This window comes from Papio anubis, chromosome 1 (assembly GCF_008728515.1).
Source record: "Papio anubis isolate 15944 chromosome 1, Panubis1.0, whole genome shotgun sequence".
In the NCBI taxonomy this organism is placed as follows: Eukaryota; Metazoa; Chordata; class Mammalia; order Primates; family Cercopithecidae; genus Papio; species Papio anubis.
The window spans coordinates 27,471,198-27,485,845 of NC_044976.1; the positions used below are offsets into that span (position 1 = coordinate 27,471,198).

Consider the following 14,648-nt stretch of genomic DNA (forward strand, 5'->3'; position numbering starts at 1 on the left):
GAAGCTCTGAGACCAGAGTAAAGAGCTGGGAGTAGGGAAGCTGCTTTTTGGGAACCAGGGATCTAGATAAATTCATGCCTAAAAGTAATTTACAAATGACTTGAAGAAGCCACCAGTGTAACTAGGTGGGGCCGGGCCCTGTAAAGCTGCTCACATCCCCGTTGTCACTGATGGCCACGGGAACTTGGCAATGGGACTGGGAAGCTTTTTCCTTTGCAGGATTTAAATTTTGCTTCTTTGTTTCCTCTAGGAACTAACCTACCCCAACTCTCTGCCCTTCTCCCGTCCAAGAGAAACCAGCAAAATGATAAAGAAGCTAACCTGCCATAGTCAGACTTCAGACTTTAAAGATTATTCTAAATCACCAGAAAATTAATTTCATTTTCTATTGGGAGTTTATACCAAGAGATTCTTCTAGATCTCACTGATCCTTTTGAAGAGCTTTTTCTATATTAGGACATCAGAATTGTTCAACTTTTCACTCTATGGACTGTTTTAAGAGTTTTTGGGTTTTTTTAATTGGGTGGTTTGTAACCCCTTCAGCCTAGCCTCTGCCCATTTATTTCCAACCCCAACAGACACGACAGGGTCCATGGAATTCTTCGGGAAATCCTCCAAGGACTCTTGTCAGCTGTGTTGGAGGCCAAAGCCAGCTTAGTGGGACTTCCGCATTTCTCCCTAGTCTTATCCCCTTTGGATGATAGCAGAAACTTCATGAACCAGCCCTTTCTCAGAGCCAGTGATGTGAGTGTATCAGAACGCCAGTCGGCACCAGCCCTGGTCCACAGACCTCGGAACGAGGCCCCCGTTCCTTTGTTGCGGGTGGTTTTGGTAAGGCAGAGCCCTCTGCTGAGAATGTAGTATTGTTTTCTCCTCTCCCTCCTGCTTTCTTTTTGGAACTTCTTTGGGTCGAAGACATAAGTTGCTTCAGATATCTGATACTGTGAATGTTTGAACATATCCGTGGCCTTCACCTCTCCAGCTACCCTTTTACCTCATCAGAAGCAGTGGCTCAGCTAAGTGCTCCCCCAGCTCCCATCTCAGGAGACCAAATCTCACAGAAAAATAGGCACTTTGGGCCAAAAGCTCTAATGGAACATTTTTAGTGGTGATTTGGGGAAGGAAAGTTAATGAGGTTTTTAAAATAAGGTTTTCTAGTTTTGAGAGTGTACACTTCACACAGGGGAATGGGGTTACTTCTGTCAGATCCTGGGCCTTTCTTTCATCCCAAATGACAAGGAATGTGGCTCAGAGAAGAGGTTGTGGGTTTTCCTTTTTTGACCTTTCTTCTCTCAACAGGAACCTGCCTGAGGACACCCTTCTAGAGCAAGGAATTGGCTTTTAGGAGCCATCCTCCCCACAAGACACCACATGGCAAAGGGTACAAGCCCCAGCCCTGCTCGTTCCCACTCCCCAGCTGAGGTCTGTCAGGTTTTGAAGGCTTGATTTTGTGGTGGGTTTGGGGCTTAGTTTTTCTTTTTTTGGTAAAGATAATACCCTAATTCCTGGTAAGGATTTGGGGCATAGTTGTTTTTCGTTTTTTTTTGAGATGGAGTTTTGCTTTTGTTGCCCAGGCTGGAGTGCAGTGGCATGATCTCGGCTCACTGCAACCTCCACCTCCCAGGTTCAAGTAATTCTCCTGCTTCAGCCTCCCAAGTAGCTGGGATGATAGGTGCGCACCACCATGCCCGGCTAATTTTTTTATTTTTAGTAGAAACGGGGTTTCACCATGTTAGCCAGGCTGGTCTCAAACTCTGGACCTCAGGTGATCCACCCACCTCAGCCTCCCAAAGTGCTGGGATTATAGGTATGAACTACTGCGCCCGGCCGATTTGGGGCATTTTTATTCAACAGAACTTTTCTAACCTTTCAGCTGCTTCCCACAAATATATTGGCCTGGAGGCTTCTTAGAATCCCAGTTCCAGGCTAGAAGTGAACTTCCTAAAATTGACAGTGGGTATTGGGCAGCAGTCACTGGGACTCAAGGGCAGTGAGCAAGATAAATGTCTAAAGCTGATTCTCCCAACATCGTCCAAAGTCTCCACTGCCTGGGTTTTGTTTTGGCTGGTTTGAACTCATTTTGGGTGTGTGCATTTTTCTTTTGGTACCCATGTGAGACATGAACAACAGGAGGGAGGGAAAGAGCCCAGGTAGGATGTGGGACAGGCTTGGGGGAAAGAGCTTGTCCTATCTCAGGAACAAACTTACAGGCTGTGGGCAGAGGGTCTGAAAGGTGGGGCTTTGGGGTAGTGCCCAAGCCTGGCCATATTGCCAGGAGTGGTGACAAGTGAGAAATGCAGCTTCCATCAAACAAACACGTGGTGCATGGCCACTGCCTGACAGCCAGATGGCCTGTAGAAAGAGCTACCAGGGCTCCCAGACCTGTGGAACAAAGAGGATGGGGAAAAGGCAGAGGGGCACTGAGTGTCCCTTTAAAAACTAACACACTGAATATTCTGTGCGATCCAGAACAGTGTGGCAGCTTTCACAGCACAGGACCATTCATCAGGGGCCTAAACGTTTCCCTCAACTCTGTCACCAACTCACTTCTCTCGGCTTCCTTGTCGGTAAATTGGATGAGAAGAGCTCTAATGCCTTTCAGGCTCTAAGAAGCCACAGATTTGGACAAGCCCAGCAAGATGGGTGTCCTTCCAGGCCTCTTCCCCTTTCCTCCATCTCTGGCAACAGTTCTTAGGGTTTGGCAATTGTTTGGATTTTTTTTCTTTCTGCAGTTGTGTGTATGTGTTTGTGTGAAGAAAAACAGACTCTGTCCAGGTAGAAATGGTGACGAGGGGGAAGATAATTACATTTCCAGGGTCAGGAACTTGGCAACAGTTTTCCTAAAGTGACTCAGACACACCACAGTAACAACTCTTGCTGCAATTTTATTTTCATTTGAGAAATAAAGATTTCCCCCAAGCCATATGAGGACTCTGGCACCCACCCACAAAGCAAGACCTGTATTTATAAGCCGAGGGCTCAGGGAGCCTAACCGCGGGACCTTTCAGGGCATCGTGACCTATACCCCTCCCCCAGGCCCATCAGTGTGTGCTGGGGGGATGCTTGGCAGCTGGGGGTGAGGAGACAACAGACCTCGGGAAACGGAGCCAGAGCTGTGGCCTAAATGATGCCCTTTGATGCTCACGGGAAATTTCTGCCCAGGATCTCAGCCCCAGGCTGGTTGTTTCCACAAATCTCTCTCAAATGTATTATTTTGGTGACAAAAATGAAGGAGCTTTGTAAATTTTTTAAAAATTATGAATCATATCAAGTAGTTGTTTACATTTCTTGAAAAAATAGGAACTCTGGCAGCAGAATCAGATTGGCAGAATCCTTAGACTACACAGGCAATAATCAAGTCTGCTGTTTTGGCCTTTTGTAGTAGAAGTGGTTGTAGTGTTTAGATATGTGTTTGGTCTTGCTTCTTGTATTGCATTTTTTTCAATAAACAACAACAAAAAGAACTGACTCTGTGAGGATTGATCCACTTTTAAATTTCTCTTCTACCAGCAACTTGGGAAAAATTAAATATGGGTGGGGGAGACCTAAACTCAAGCCATTTTCTAAAGTAAGTTACCCACATTGACCAAAATGCAGCTTCAACGTTGGGTAAAGGGATTTCTGAGAACTGGCCAATGCCTTTTGCCAGCTACAGTGAGACGCTGCAGCATAGGCCACGATAAAGGAAGGAGAGAAGGGGCTTCTCAGACTTGTTTGCAGAAGGGCCCAGACCTCAGGATGAAGGCATTGGCAGTAGTGTAGCTCTAGAGGGATATACCCCAGATGGCTGAGGGAAGAAAGGGATTGAGGTGGTAGGAGTTCAAGCCTCAGTCCCCGTCCCAGATGGCAGTGGAGAGTCTCACCCCATGGTCCATCTTCCCAGAGGCCCCACTCCATCACCAGTGCCGCCTTGGAGGGAGCCTGCCCCAGCCTGCAACATTCCACCCTACCTCCCAGTCTTAGGGGCCCTTGCCCACCACTTTCTTGGGTTTGCCAAGACACCGGGTACATCTCCCAGTCACCTTGGCCTGGACCTCCAGCCCCCTTAGGGCTAAGGCCACTTACAGAGGCTGAAGAAATTCCTGAGGCGAGTCCTCCACACTCCACAGTGAAACACACCCTCTCCAGCTCACTGAGCCCTGGTGCAGCTGGCATTTCTCTGCCCACATGCAGGTCAGGATGCCCTTCACAGCTGCTGTGGTCAGAGCATCCATCCCTAACCTGGGATGTGACTGAAACATCTGTTAGACATTGGGACTCCTGATCCTCTGGTCCTATTAGCATGGTCCATGCTGCAGCCTCAGAGCAGGCTGTTTTCTCCCCTCTTCACACCCGGGCCCCCAAGTCCCCTCCTCCTCCCAATTTGGCATAGCCCCCAAGACTGAGGCGGTCCAGCCGTGGCCAGCTTCGGTGAGCACAGTCCCGAGCTGCTGGGGCCCCAAGGAGGAGCTCCCCAAGGCCCAGATCCAGAGACTTGGAATGTTCAATGCAGGAGCCAGAGGGCTGCACGGTGATGATCACATGGCCAGTCTGCGTCCGTGGACCCCAGGGTGGGGGCAGCCCGGGGCCCTTCAGCGGGTAGCTGTTGAGCAGGGCAGGTAACCCCAAGCGAGGATTAGCAGGCTCTGAACGCAGACTCCGCACTGACGGGACGGGTGAAGTACCCCGACGCGGGGACGGGTCCCAGATTTCTGGCTCTGCGCAGCCTACGGCTCGGGGAGTCCTAGGGCCAGGGCTGGGAAGGAGGGCGCAGTCCCACCCGGGGCCGTCGGGGGGCCGGAGCGCCTGGGCCCGCAGCACCCCCTGGCGGAGCCGTCGCGTCTCCAAGTCTCGGTTCTCATACAGCAGCGTGTTGGCGCAGATGAACACGAACAGGCCGACACCCATGATCACCGGCCCGAGGAGCCGCAGTCGCTCGTGCGGGCCGTGAGCCCGGCCCCCGCCGCGACCCTCGCGTCGCAGCTCGCTCAGCTGAGGCGAGCTGGTATTAACGGCCCTGGACCCCGGGGCCCCGGCCCGGTGCGGCCAGTAGCCGGCCACTGCGATGCCCATACCCACCAGTACCACGAGCGCCCCCAGCGCCGCGAACGCCCCCGACGGCGAGCGCAGCCGCAGCCGCGCCCGCACCCGCAGAGGCTCGGGCGGGGAGCGCGGGCGCCGGTGGCGGCCCAGGCGGCGGCCCAGGCGAGAGACGCGGCCCTCGGGGCTCCTCCGCACCTCCCCGCATTCTTCGGGGCTCCCAGCTGTCATCTCGCCGTCGTCTGGGCGCTCTGCGGAGAGAAGATGGGAGGCAAGGACTGGACCGACGGGCCTCTAGCTTCAGGGCGCCAGGTTCGGGGCGCAAATCCGGGAGGGAAGCTCCGGCCGCCCAGCCCAGGCCGCTTGGAGATCCCTGGCGGCCACCCCCGGAATTTCCCGGGCGGCGAGGCGGGGAGCCGCCCCCGCTCGGGTTTTCCGCAGCGGAGCTCCGAGCCAGGGACGCGCGGCAGAAGCCGGAGTTGGCCCGGCCCGCGGGCGGAGAGGAGGGAGGAGGGCGCAGGCTGCTCCCTGGCGCATCCCGGGCTGAGAGTCTCCTGCCGCCTGTGTCCGGTTCGCAAGCCCGCGGGTCTTGGGCCTCGGGAAACGTGCGGCCCCCAGCAGCCGCGTCTCCAAGGTAAGTACTTCCCAGGCTCGACCCCACCCCCGCACGTGGCTGCACCGTAGCAAAGGGGGCGGGGGCGCTCGGGCCTCCCAGGTCCGCAGGGGTCGCTCGCCGGGCCCCACCTCCCCCCTACTGCGCTTTACATACCGCAGCGCGGGAGGAGGGGGCGTCACCAGCTCCAGCCTCTCCCTGCCTGCCCCCTCCTTCCAGACCTCCTCCGCCGGCACCGAAGCTGCAGCAGGAGCGACTTGAGCTAGACACCGGGAAGACCGCTCGGACCAAGACCAGCCAGACAGAGGAGAGGCGGCGCCGACTTTGCCCAAGATTTCCATCAAGTCCACGCATGAGAGGCTTCTCCCTCCCTCAGCGGCCGGGCTGAGGCCACGGCAGGAGGCGGGGTGCCGGTGCCGGGCGCTGGGCCCCCCGGGACGGATGCCCTCCCGGCTCCCCCGTCGGCCCGGGCAAGGCTGTTCCCAGGTTGCGGCGTTTCCAATTCGGGCTCCTCCGGATGAATCATCCCCCTTTCCCGCCGCCTGGCCTCCTTTCCCGCCTCCTCCGCCCGAGGCCTCCGTGGCCCGTGGCCCGGCCAGAGCAGCACCGCCCCTGCGCCTCGGGATCCGGGCCGCACAGCTTAAGCTCTCCGGATTGCTGGCCGCGCCCTGCCTGCGGCCTGTGGCCTGGATCCCGGCTCCAGCAGGAGTAGCCGAGCTGCGTGCGGTGTGGCCCCCACGAAAGGGAGGGTGAGGGAGAAGACGCGGCCCCCGCCCAGGCGCCCCAGGCCGCAGGAGAGGAGGCTCAGGGCCTAGCTGTCCAGGGTCGTCCTCACTGCCCGCGTCCGCTTCCTAAAAAACCACCGCGCTGGAGCCCGTAGCCGAAACCTCGGGGAGGCAGCCTTGCTCCCCCACCCACACCCCATCTGCACCCCGAAGCTCAAAGCAGGACACCCATCCCTGCCTCCGACCGGTGCGCTCAAGGCCGGGGCCTAGCAGGGAGCCGCCACTCTCCCGCGTCCAAAGCCTGGTTTCACAGATTGCAACTACGGCCCAGGAAGGCCGGGGAGCCTGCCCGACCCCGCACTAGGCGGGGACTCTGCCAGGTCCGACGCCGGGCTCCGGGGCCCCAGCCCTAGGCCCCTCTCAGGACAGCCACGGGAGTGTCCGGGAGGAAGCAAGGCCCATCCCCTCCTTGTCTCTGAGTTTGCAGCCCTTTCCCCAACCCGCAACCGGAGGAGCGATCACGGCTTCAAGCCAGAGCTGGCGCCCCCAGCCCCGGCTCCAGCAAGGTCACCCAGAGCCCTCACGCGTCGCTGCCGCGAGGGAGGCGAAAACAAGTAGAGTGGGGACATGGGGACACGCTCAGAGACCCCGCGCCGTGGAGGGAGTGGGCCGACGCTGGGGACACCAGGGAGGCGGAAACGGGGACACAGCGCACAACCCGACGGAAGCTGCTGAGGCCGAGTACCCAGGACTCCAGGGTCCCGCCACCGCCCGCGTCCACACTCCCGCCTAGGAGAACGGGAGGGCTGCGCTCCCGCCCCAGGGGCCCTGACCGAGGGAGGAACCAAACGAAAAGTTGGGAAAAGTGGAGTGCGGACCCTTGGACCCCAGCTCGGCTCACCTGGCGCCGCAGCGCCGCGCGGGTCCGGGTCCCAATCCGCGCGCCAAGGCTCCCGAGCCCCCCGCGTCTCCACTGCCCGGCCCCCGCCCCGGCCCCGGCTCCGCCCCGGCCCCGCCTCCAGCCCCGGGGACCGTCTGACCCGCGCCGTGCCCGGCCCCACTGCCGCTGAAAGGCGGCAGCTCAGGTCGGAGAACCGCAGGTAGGCGCCGTATGCGCGCCTGGTGGCCCGAGTCCTGCCATCCCCACTCTCCCACCCCCAGCTTACATCGGTCGCAAAGGCCCAGAAGGGCGCCCCCTTCCTGCATGGGGAAACTGAGACCCGGGACCCAGGAGCTCCGACACCCGCACGTCCTCCCCCGCCTCCCAGAGCCCCTCATCCCAGGCTCCCGGTGAGCTTCCCGGAGGAGGCGGCCCGCGTCCCTGCTCTGCCCCGGCCCCGCAGCCCTTCCTGTCGCTGAACCTCGCGGACTTCATCTGTGCAATGGGCACCACGGCGTCAGCCTCGCAAGATGCCGAGAGGCTAGAGCCAGACGCCAAAGGCCAGCCCGGGGCGACTCCGCGAGCCCCCAGCGAAAGCAGCACCCGGGGAGGGGCGGGCCTCGTGTCTTAACGGACCGGACGGGATGCGGAGGTGCCGCCGGGTACCCCTAAGAACAGGCGCCCCTTCGCCAGTGGGGAAGCGGGTTTGTTCCCAATAACGGGGAGGGCACTGAGAGCTGCGACCCCGCCGACGAACCCGAAGAGGGCAGCCGGTCCTTCGCGCCCTCCCGCCCCTGGAGGCAGGAATGCAGAGCCGGGGAGCCAGGGCGGCCGGCGGTCGGCCCAGTTTCCATGATGCGCGGGGAGGGCTCGGGGGAGGCGGCGGCCGATTTCCAGGCTCAGCGGTCAGGCCGGGCCCCCCGGGAGGAATTTCCGGCCTAGGATTGATTAAGGCCCGCCCCTCCCCCCGGCCGTGGAGACCCCCGGCGCGCGGCCTGGGGGAGGGGCGCTAATGAGACCCGGCTGCGCGCCGGGGGCGGGGAGGGGACCCGAGGAAGGGGTGGGCCGAGGCCACCCCCCGACGCGGGGCGGAGCCGGGTCCCGGAGCCGCACGGCCAGGCTAGACCTTGAACCCGAGCGCCCGCCCTCTGGGTCGGCGGAGACTGGGTGTGCATCAGCGCCCCCGGGACGCCCTCTCCCAGCTCTTGGGAGCCAAGCCTCCTTGAGAGCCCCCTCGGGGGGTCGGTGAGGTCACGGGCGGACCAGAGGGGCCACAGTGGGGAAGACCGAGCCTCGGCTCCCGGGCTTCATCCCTGCGAGTCCGGGTGCGAGAGCGAAGCCAGGGCCTCCTTCCTGCCTCCCCAGTCCGACTGGAGTCTCCTGAGGTCTCGGTCCGCTCCACGGGGCCCCCCTCCAGCTCTTTTACCTGGGACCCCTGAGACCATCGACCCTCCCCTTCGTCCACTCCCGGCACACTGACCCCACCGCGGTCGCACCTCCACCTCCCACCCCTGGGCTCCCCTCAATCCCACCCCACGCCTGCCCCTCCCGGCCCACTGCTCTTCCTACAACAAACCCGGCTTCTGGTCCGACTCCCTGGGCCCCTGGATCATCCCCTGCCTCCAGCTCTGTGAAGGGCCCTTTGTCCACCCAAGCACGGGTCAGCCTTGGCCCCTTCCTCTCCCCCTCTCATCCCACCCACAGAGCCTTTGGGGCCCTGCTCTTTTCATCTGGGGCCAGCCACCTTCTCCCTTTCCCGTGGCCACTGTGCTGCTCCGGCGTCCAGGCTCCTCCGGGAGCCCATGGTCTCCTGCCTCCCCGTGTCCCAGTGCGCTGCACAGGCAGCAAGGGTTTCCACACTGAATCTGAGCCTGCCACTCCCTGCTTAAAACCATCAGTGACTCCCCAAATCGAGTTTGAAATCTCTTTTTGTCTCCACAAACTGGCTCTGGGCCTCTTACACTCCCTCGGGGCTTGGTTGGTCCTTGCTTCCTGGCAGGAACACTTACCCCTGGTCGTGCCCTTGTCGCCTTCTACACATCCTTCAGACCCTGGGCCTTCCCCCAGCCCTCAGACCAGGTCAGTACCTGCTGTCCTGCTCCGTTATACATCCTCACGACACCAGCAGCTTCCCTGTGCACCTGCAAACTGAAACCACTGGGAGTGGAGTCTGTTTCCTGTCTTGTGTCCCCACTGGCCGTGACTCTGAGGGGCAGGACTGGGTCTGTCTTGCTCATCCCTGGAGCCCTGTGCCCAGCACAGTGTCTGCCCACAGCTGGCCATCCCCATTAGAGGAGGGTATGCAGCCTGTGTCTCCTCCAGCCCGAATCCCTTCCTGATCTCCACACCAGGTGCCCTGGCCCAGACAGCAGGAGAGAAAGGACTCATCTCTGTCTCAGACTCCCCATTTGTACAAAGGGAGAAATAATACCTACCCCGCAGTGTTGTTTTGAAGGTTAAGTAAGAGTTCACATGTGGCCAGGTGTGGTGGCTCACACTTGTAATCCCAGCACTTTGAGAGGCTGAGGAGGGAGGATCACTTGAGCCTAGGAGTTCAAGACCAGCCAGGGCAACATAGCAAGACCCTGTCTCTACAAAAAATTTAAAAATTAGCCAGGCACCATGGCACATGCCTATAGTCCCAGCTACTCGGAAGACTGAAGCAGGAGGATCTCTTGACCCCAGAAGTTTGAGGCTACAGCGAACCATGATTGCAAAGCCTGGGTGACAGAGTGAGATCCTGTTTCAAAAATGTTGTAAAGGGGCAGAGTGTGGTAGCTCATGCCTGTAATCCCAGCACTTTGGGAGGCCGAGATGGGAGGATGACTTGAGGTGAGGAGTTAGAGACCAGCCTGGCCAAATGGTGAAACCTCATCTCTACTAAAAATACAAAAATTAGCTGGGTGTGGTGGTGGGTGCCTGTAATTCCAGCAACTCGGGAGGCTGAGGCAGGAGAATCACTTGAACCCAGGAGGTGGAGGTTGCAGTGAGCCAAGATGGCACCACTGCACTCCAGCCTGGGCGACAGAGTCGACTTTGTCTAAAAAGGAAAAACAAAAGCTTGTATAATAGGAAGATGACCAAATAAGGAAACAAATAAGTTCTTCAAAGGAGATTTATTGTCCAGGAAAGGATTCTATGGAGCCTGAAAGGATTTGGAGCCAGAAGAGGTATATAAGCTTGAACCCAGGAGGCAGAGGTTGCAGTGAGCCGAGATGGCACCACTGTACTCCAGCCTGGGTGACAGAGTGAGACTCGGTCTCAAAAATAAAAAATAAAAAAAGGGTTCGCATGTTGAGTGCCTGGCACAAAGTGGGTTCCAGCAAACACCTGTCCCTCTTCTGACCATGACGTTTCAGGTACAGAGGGCAGTGTCTGGGGGTGGATAGAAACCTTCCCTGGGGTCACTGGGGTGACAGAGGAGGGAAGGGCCCCCTTTCCCAGGTGTCCTGTTTAATTCTCTTGAGAGCTCCAGGAGGTCAGTGCTGTGCCCAGTTCACGTATGTGGCTGGGAAGAAGCAAAGCAACTCGCCCACGGGCACGGCCAGGCTGATCAGTGCCCACTTCTGTTTGGAGGGACCTTCCCCAGGACTGCTCGGCTAGACCCTGTGAACGTGCAGCTGTGTGGGCAGCTAGTGGCCTCAATATTGGGGCACGGATTGCTCCCAGGAGGCTAGGAGCCTTCCTGAACCTGCCCTGGCATCTGTGTGGCCTGGACTCCACTTCTGAATTTGGAGGGGCCTGGATGAGATGTCCCCTGGGGACCAGGGGGTGAACATTTCTCCCCTAACCTTCTCTGTGGAAGCAGGAAACCTGATTCAGTGACCCCAAGGCCCCTGCCAACCTGAGGCTCCATGTCCTCTCCAAAAGCCACCTCATAGAGGGAATGGCTGTTGCCTCCTGCATGTCCGCCCTCCCCGGGCCATGGCACAGTGGGGCCTGCAAATTCATTTTCTCCCATCCCCACTTTAGGAACATCCCATCTGGGCTGCCTGGGCTCCAGTCTCTGGATGGCTGGGAGGGCTTGGAGGACACAGCCTGCTGCTAAGGTGGTCTCTGACACTGTGCCTTACGGCTCCTATCCAGAGACACCACAGCCTCAACTAAGAATTTGGAGCCCAGCTTCAAAGGGGAGAGCATAGTCTGGGGCTTGGTGTCGCTGCTGCTGCTGAGTCGTCTGCTGGGTGCTGGGCGAGTCCCAGCCCTTCTCGCCACCCCTGCCTCTGTCATGAGCCCGTCGTAGGTGCGACTGGCGTGCAGAGTCAGGGAGAGATGATTGGAAAGTAGAATCCAGATTCCTGGTCTCAATGCCCCATTATATAAAGGCTGAATCAATACCCAGAGAGGGGCAATGACTTGCCCAGGGTGACCCAGCTAAGGAATGGTGGAGTTGGACTTCAAGCCCCACAGTCACAAAGTCCTATTTGGGACTCAGGATCTTAGAGGGCAAAGGTCCTGAAATGTGAACCCCAAATCCATCTCCTCCCACTGCATGAAAGCTCTGACCTGGGTGAATCTGGGCTCCTGCGGAAGCCTGAGCAAGAATGAGCTCCCCATCTCCATGGCTCTCTGTAGCCCAGAGAAGACACAGAGGCAGGGCCTGGGTAAAGCTGGGAAGGTCAAGGAGATGAGACCCTCCTGTGATGCCAGCCTCCTGCCTGAGTCCTTTGGCAGAGGGATAACAGTAGGAACAGCACCATCTCACTGAGCTGCCCCTGGCTACCAGGACCTTTGTACCCATCACTTAAGAGTGCGAGACAATCCTGTGAACCTGGCACAGCACTCACCTGTAGCACACATTCCACCTGTATGTGGAAACAGCTTCACCAGGTCCGGCCCTGTCTGTGGTCACACAGCTGGTCAGTGGCGGAGCCAGGGTCAGAAGTAGGTGTGGTGGGGTTTTTGTTGTTGTTGTTGTTGTTTAGTTTTGGGGTTTTTTGAAATGGAGTCTCACTCTGTTACCTAGGCTGGAGTGCAGTGGCACGATCTCAGCTCACTGCAACCTCCACCTCCCGGGTTCAAGCGATTCTCCTGTCACAGCCTCCTGAGTAGCTAGGATTACAGGCACGTGCCACCACACCTGGCTAATTTTTTGTATTTTTAGTAAAGACGGGGTTTCACCATGTTGGCCAGCTGGTCTCAAACTCCTGACTTCAGGTGATCTGCCCGCCTCAGCCTCCCAAAGTGCTGGGATCACAGGCATGAGCCATGGCACCCGGCCTGTTTTGTTTTGTTTTGTTTTGTTTTGTTTTTTGAGACGGAGTTTCACTCTTGTTGCCCAGGTTGGAATGCAATGGCACCATCTCAGCTCACTGCAACCTCCGCCTCCCAGGTTCAAGTGATTCTCCTGCCTCAGCCTCCCTAGTAGCTGGGATTACAGGCATGTGCCACCACGCCCAGCCAATTTTGTATTTTTAGTGAAGACAGGGTTTCTCCATGTTGGTCAGGTTGGTCTCGAACTCCTGACCTCAGGTGATCCACCTGCCTCGGCCTCCCAAAGTGCAGGGATTACAAGGCATGAGCCACCGCTTCCGGCCATGTTTTGTTTTTTAAGACAGGCCTTGCTATGTTACCCAGGATGGAGTACAATGGCTCTATCACAGCTCACTGCAACCTAAAACTCCTGGCCTCAAGCAGCCTTCCCTCTTTGGCCTCCCAGAGCACTGGGACTACAGGCACGAGCCACTGCACCCAGCCCCAGAAGCAGGTTTCTTTGTTTGTTGGTTTGTTTTGAGACAGGATCTCCCTTTGTTGCCCAGGCTGGAGTGCAGTGGCACGATCTTGGCTCACTGCACTTCTGCGTCCCAGGTTCGAGCAATTCTCCTGTCTCAGCCTCCCAAGTAGCTGGGATCACAGGCATGTGCCATCACACCTGGCTAACTTTTGTATTTTTATTCATTTGTTTATTTATTTGAGATGGAGTTTGGGTCTTGTTGACCTGGCTGGAGTGCAATGGCACAATCTCGGCTCACTGCAACCTCCGCCTCCCGGTTTCAAGCATTCTCCTACCTCAGCCTCCTGAGTAGCTAGGATTACAGGCATGTGTCACTATGCCCGGCTAATTTTTGCATTTTTAGCAGAGACAGGGTTTCAGCATGTTGGCCCGGCTAGTCTCAATCTCCTGACCTCATGTGATCTACCCGCCTTGGCCTCCCAAAGTGCTGGGATTACAGGTGTGAGCCACCGCGCCTGGCCCAGATTACTTGTTTGTTTTTGAGATGCAGTTTCGCTCTTGTTGCCTGGACTGGAGTGCAATGGCACCGTCTTGGCTCACTGAAACCTCCTCCTTCCAGGTTTGAGCAATTCTCCTGCCTCAGCCTCTCAAAGTGCTTGGATTCCCCCCTCCTCGGCCTCCCAAAGTACTGGGATTACAGCCATGAGCCAACACGCCTGGCCGCCAGTTAACTTCTTTATGCCGCTGTTTCCTCCTCTACAGAGGGCTATTAAGATCAAACCCCTCAGGTCTGGTAGCAGCAAACACAGAGCACAGTTGGGGGATGGCTTTTCTGGCCTTCAGCTGGGGCTCGCTTCTCTCCCCTGTAGAGTGTGAGGCTGAGGCAACTGATTGCATCTCTTCAGCCATGTCCTCTGGGCTGGGTGTTAGGGACCAGAGAGGAAGCAGTCCTGGGCCCTATCCAGATGCCTCAGGGGTTGGGATGAAGACTTGTCCACCAAAAGTGGAAGAAGCCACAGCTGACTGCTTGAGGAGTCATGCCCCCATAACCTCAGGGCAGACGGTTCACTTCTCAAGCCTGTTTCTGCCTCAGACTACCTGCCAATTACCCATCTCAGAGGGTCATCAGAGATCGCTGCGCCCTGCCAGAGGTGTCCGATAAACCTTAGCTGCCTTTATTGTTATTGTTATAATTTCTATTTCTATTAACTGAACTCTGATGTTCTACCTCGTATCTGTGGCCTTTTTCAAATTCTTCTTTTATTTATTTATTTTTTTTTGAGACAGGGTCTTGCTCTGTCACCCAGGCTGGAGTGCAGTGGTGTGATCATAGCTCACTACTGCCTCAAGCGATCCTCTCACATCAGTCTCCAGGGTAGCTAAAGACCTCAGATGTGCACTACCACGCCCAGCTAACTTTTGTGTTTTTTCTAGAGACAGGGTCTCACCATGTTGCCCAACTCCTGGCCTCCAGTGATCCCCCCACCTCAGTCTCCCAGAGTATTGGAATTACAGACGTGAGCCACTGCTCCCAGCTTTTTCAAATTATTGAATGTTCCAGTGGGCTCAGCCTGGATCAGACATCTATCTCCAGTCCAATCAGCTACGGATTAGAGGGAGGGAACAGGGTCAGGAAGCCTGGAGAGAGGCTGGACACGTGGATTCTCTCGGAAGCCTGGGAGGTGGTGACGGGGATCCCTGCAAGTGGCTGGCAGCCTAGGGGATGCGCATGCTGGA

At 57.4% G+C, this 14,648-nt stretch overlaps 2 protein-coding genes across 30 annotated transcripts in view; one reads left to right on the forward strand and one right to left on the reverse strand.

The window, feature by feature from the left end:
- Positions 1-3,464, forward strand: part of EPB41 (erythrocyte membrane protein band 4.1) — a 230,613-nt gene extending 227,149 nt beyond the window's left edge. For all 29 annotated transcript variants that reach the window (XM_031666271.1, XM_031666212.1, XM_031666285.1 and 26 more), the window contains one exon: positions 251-3,464. The gene's annotated coding sequence lies outside the window, so the exon portion shown is untranslated. The remainder of the gene's footprint in view (positions 1-250) is intronic.
- TMEM200B (transmembrane protein 200B) lies at positions 2,866-5,926 on the reverse strand. Its single transcript, XM_021938501.2, has 2 exons — positions 5,789-5,926; positions 2,866-5,270 (listed from the first exon to the last, which is right to left on the reverse strand). Exon 2 carries the CDS (start codon positions 5,248-5,250, stop codon positions 4,327-4,329), a length of 924 nt encoding a protein of 307 aa, XP_021794193.2. The 5' UTR covers positions 5,251-5,270; positions 5,789-5,926; the 3' UTR covers positions 2,866-4,326.
- Between the last annotated feature and the right edge of the window lie 8,722 nt (positions 5,927-14,648).

Coding starts and splice junctions, on each gene's coding strand:
- TMEM200B (XM_021938501.2), bottom strand. CDS start 5,250: ATGACAGCTGGGAGCCCCGAAGAATGCGGGGAGGTGCGGAGGAGCCCC.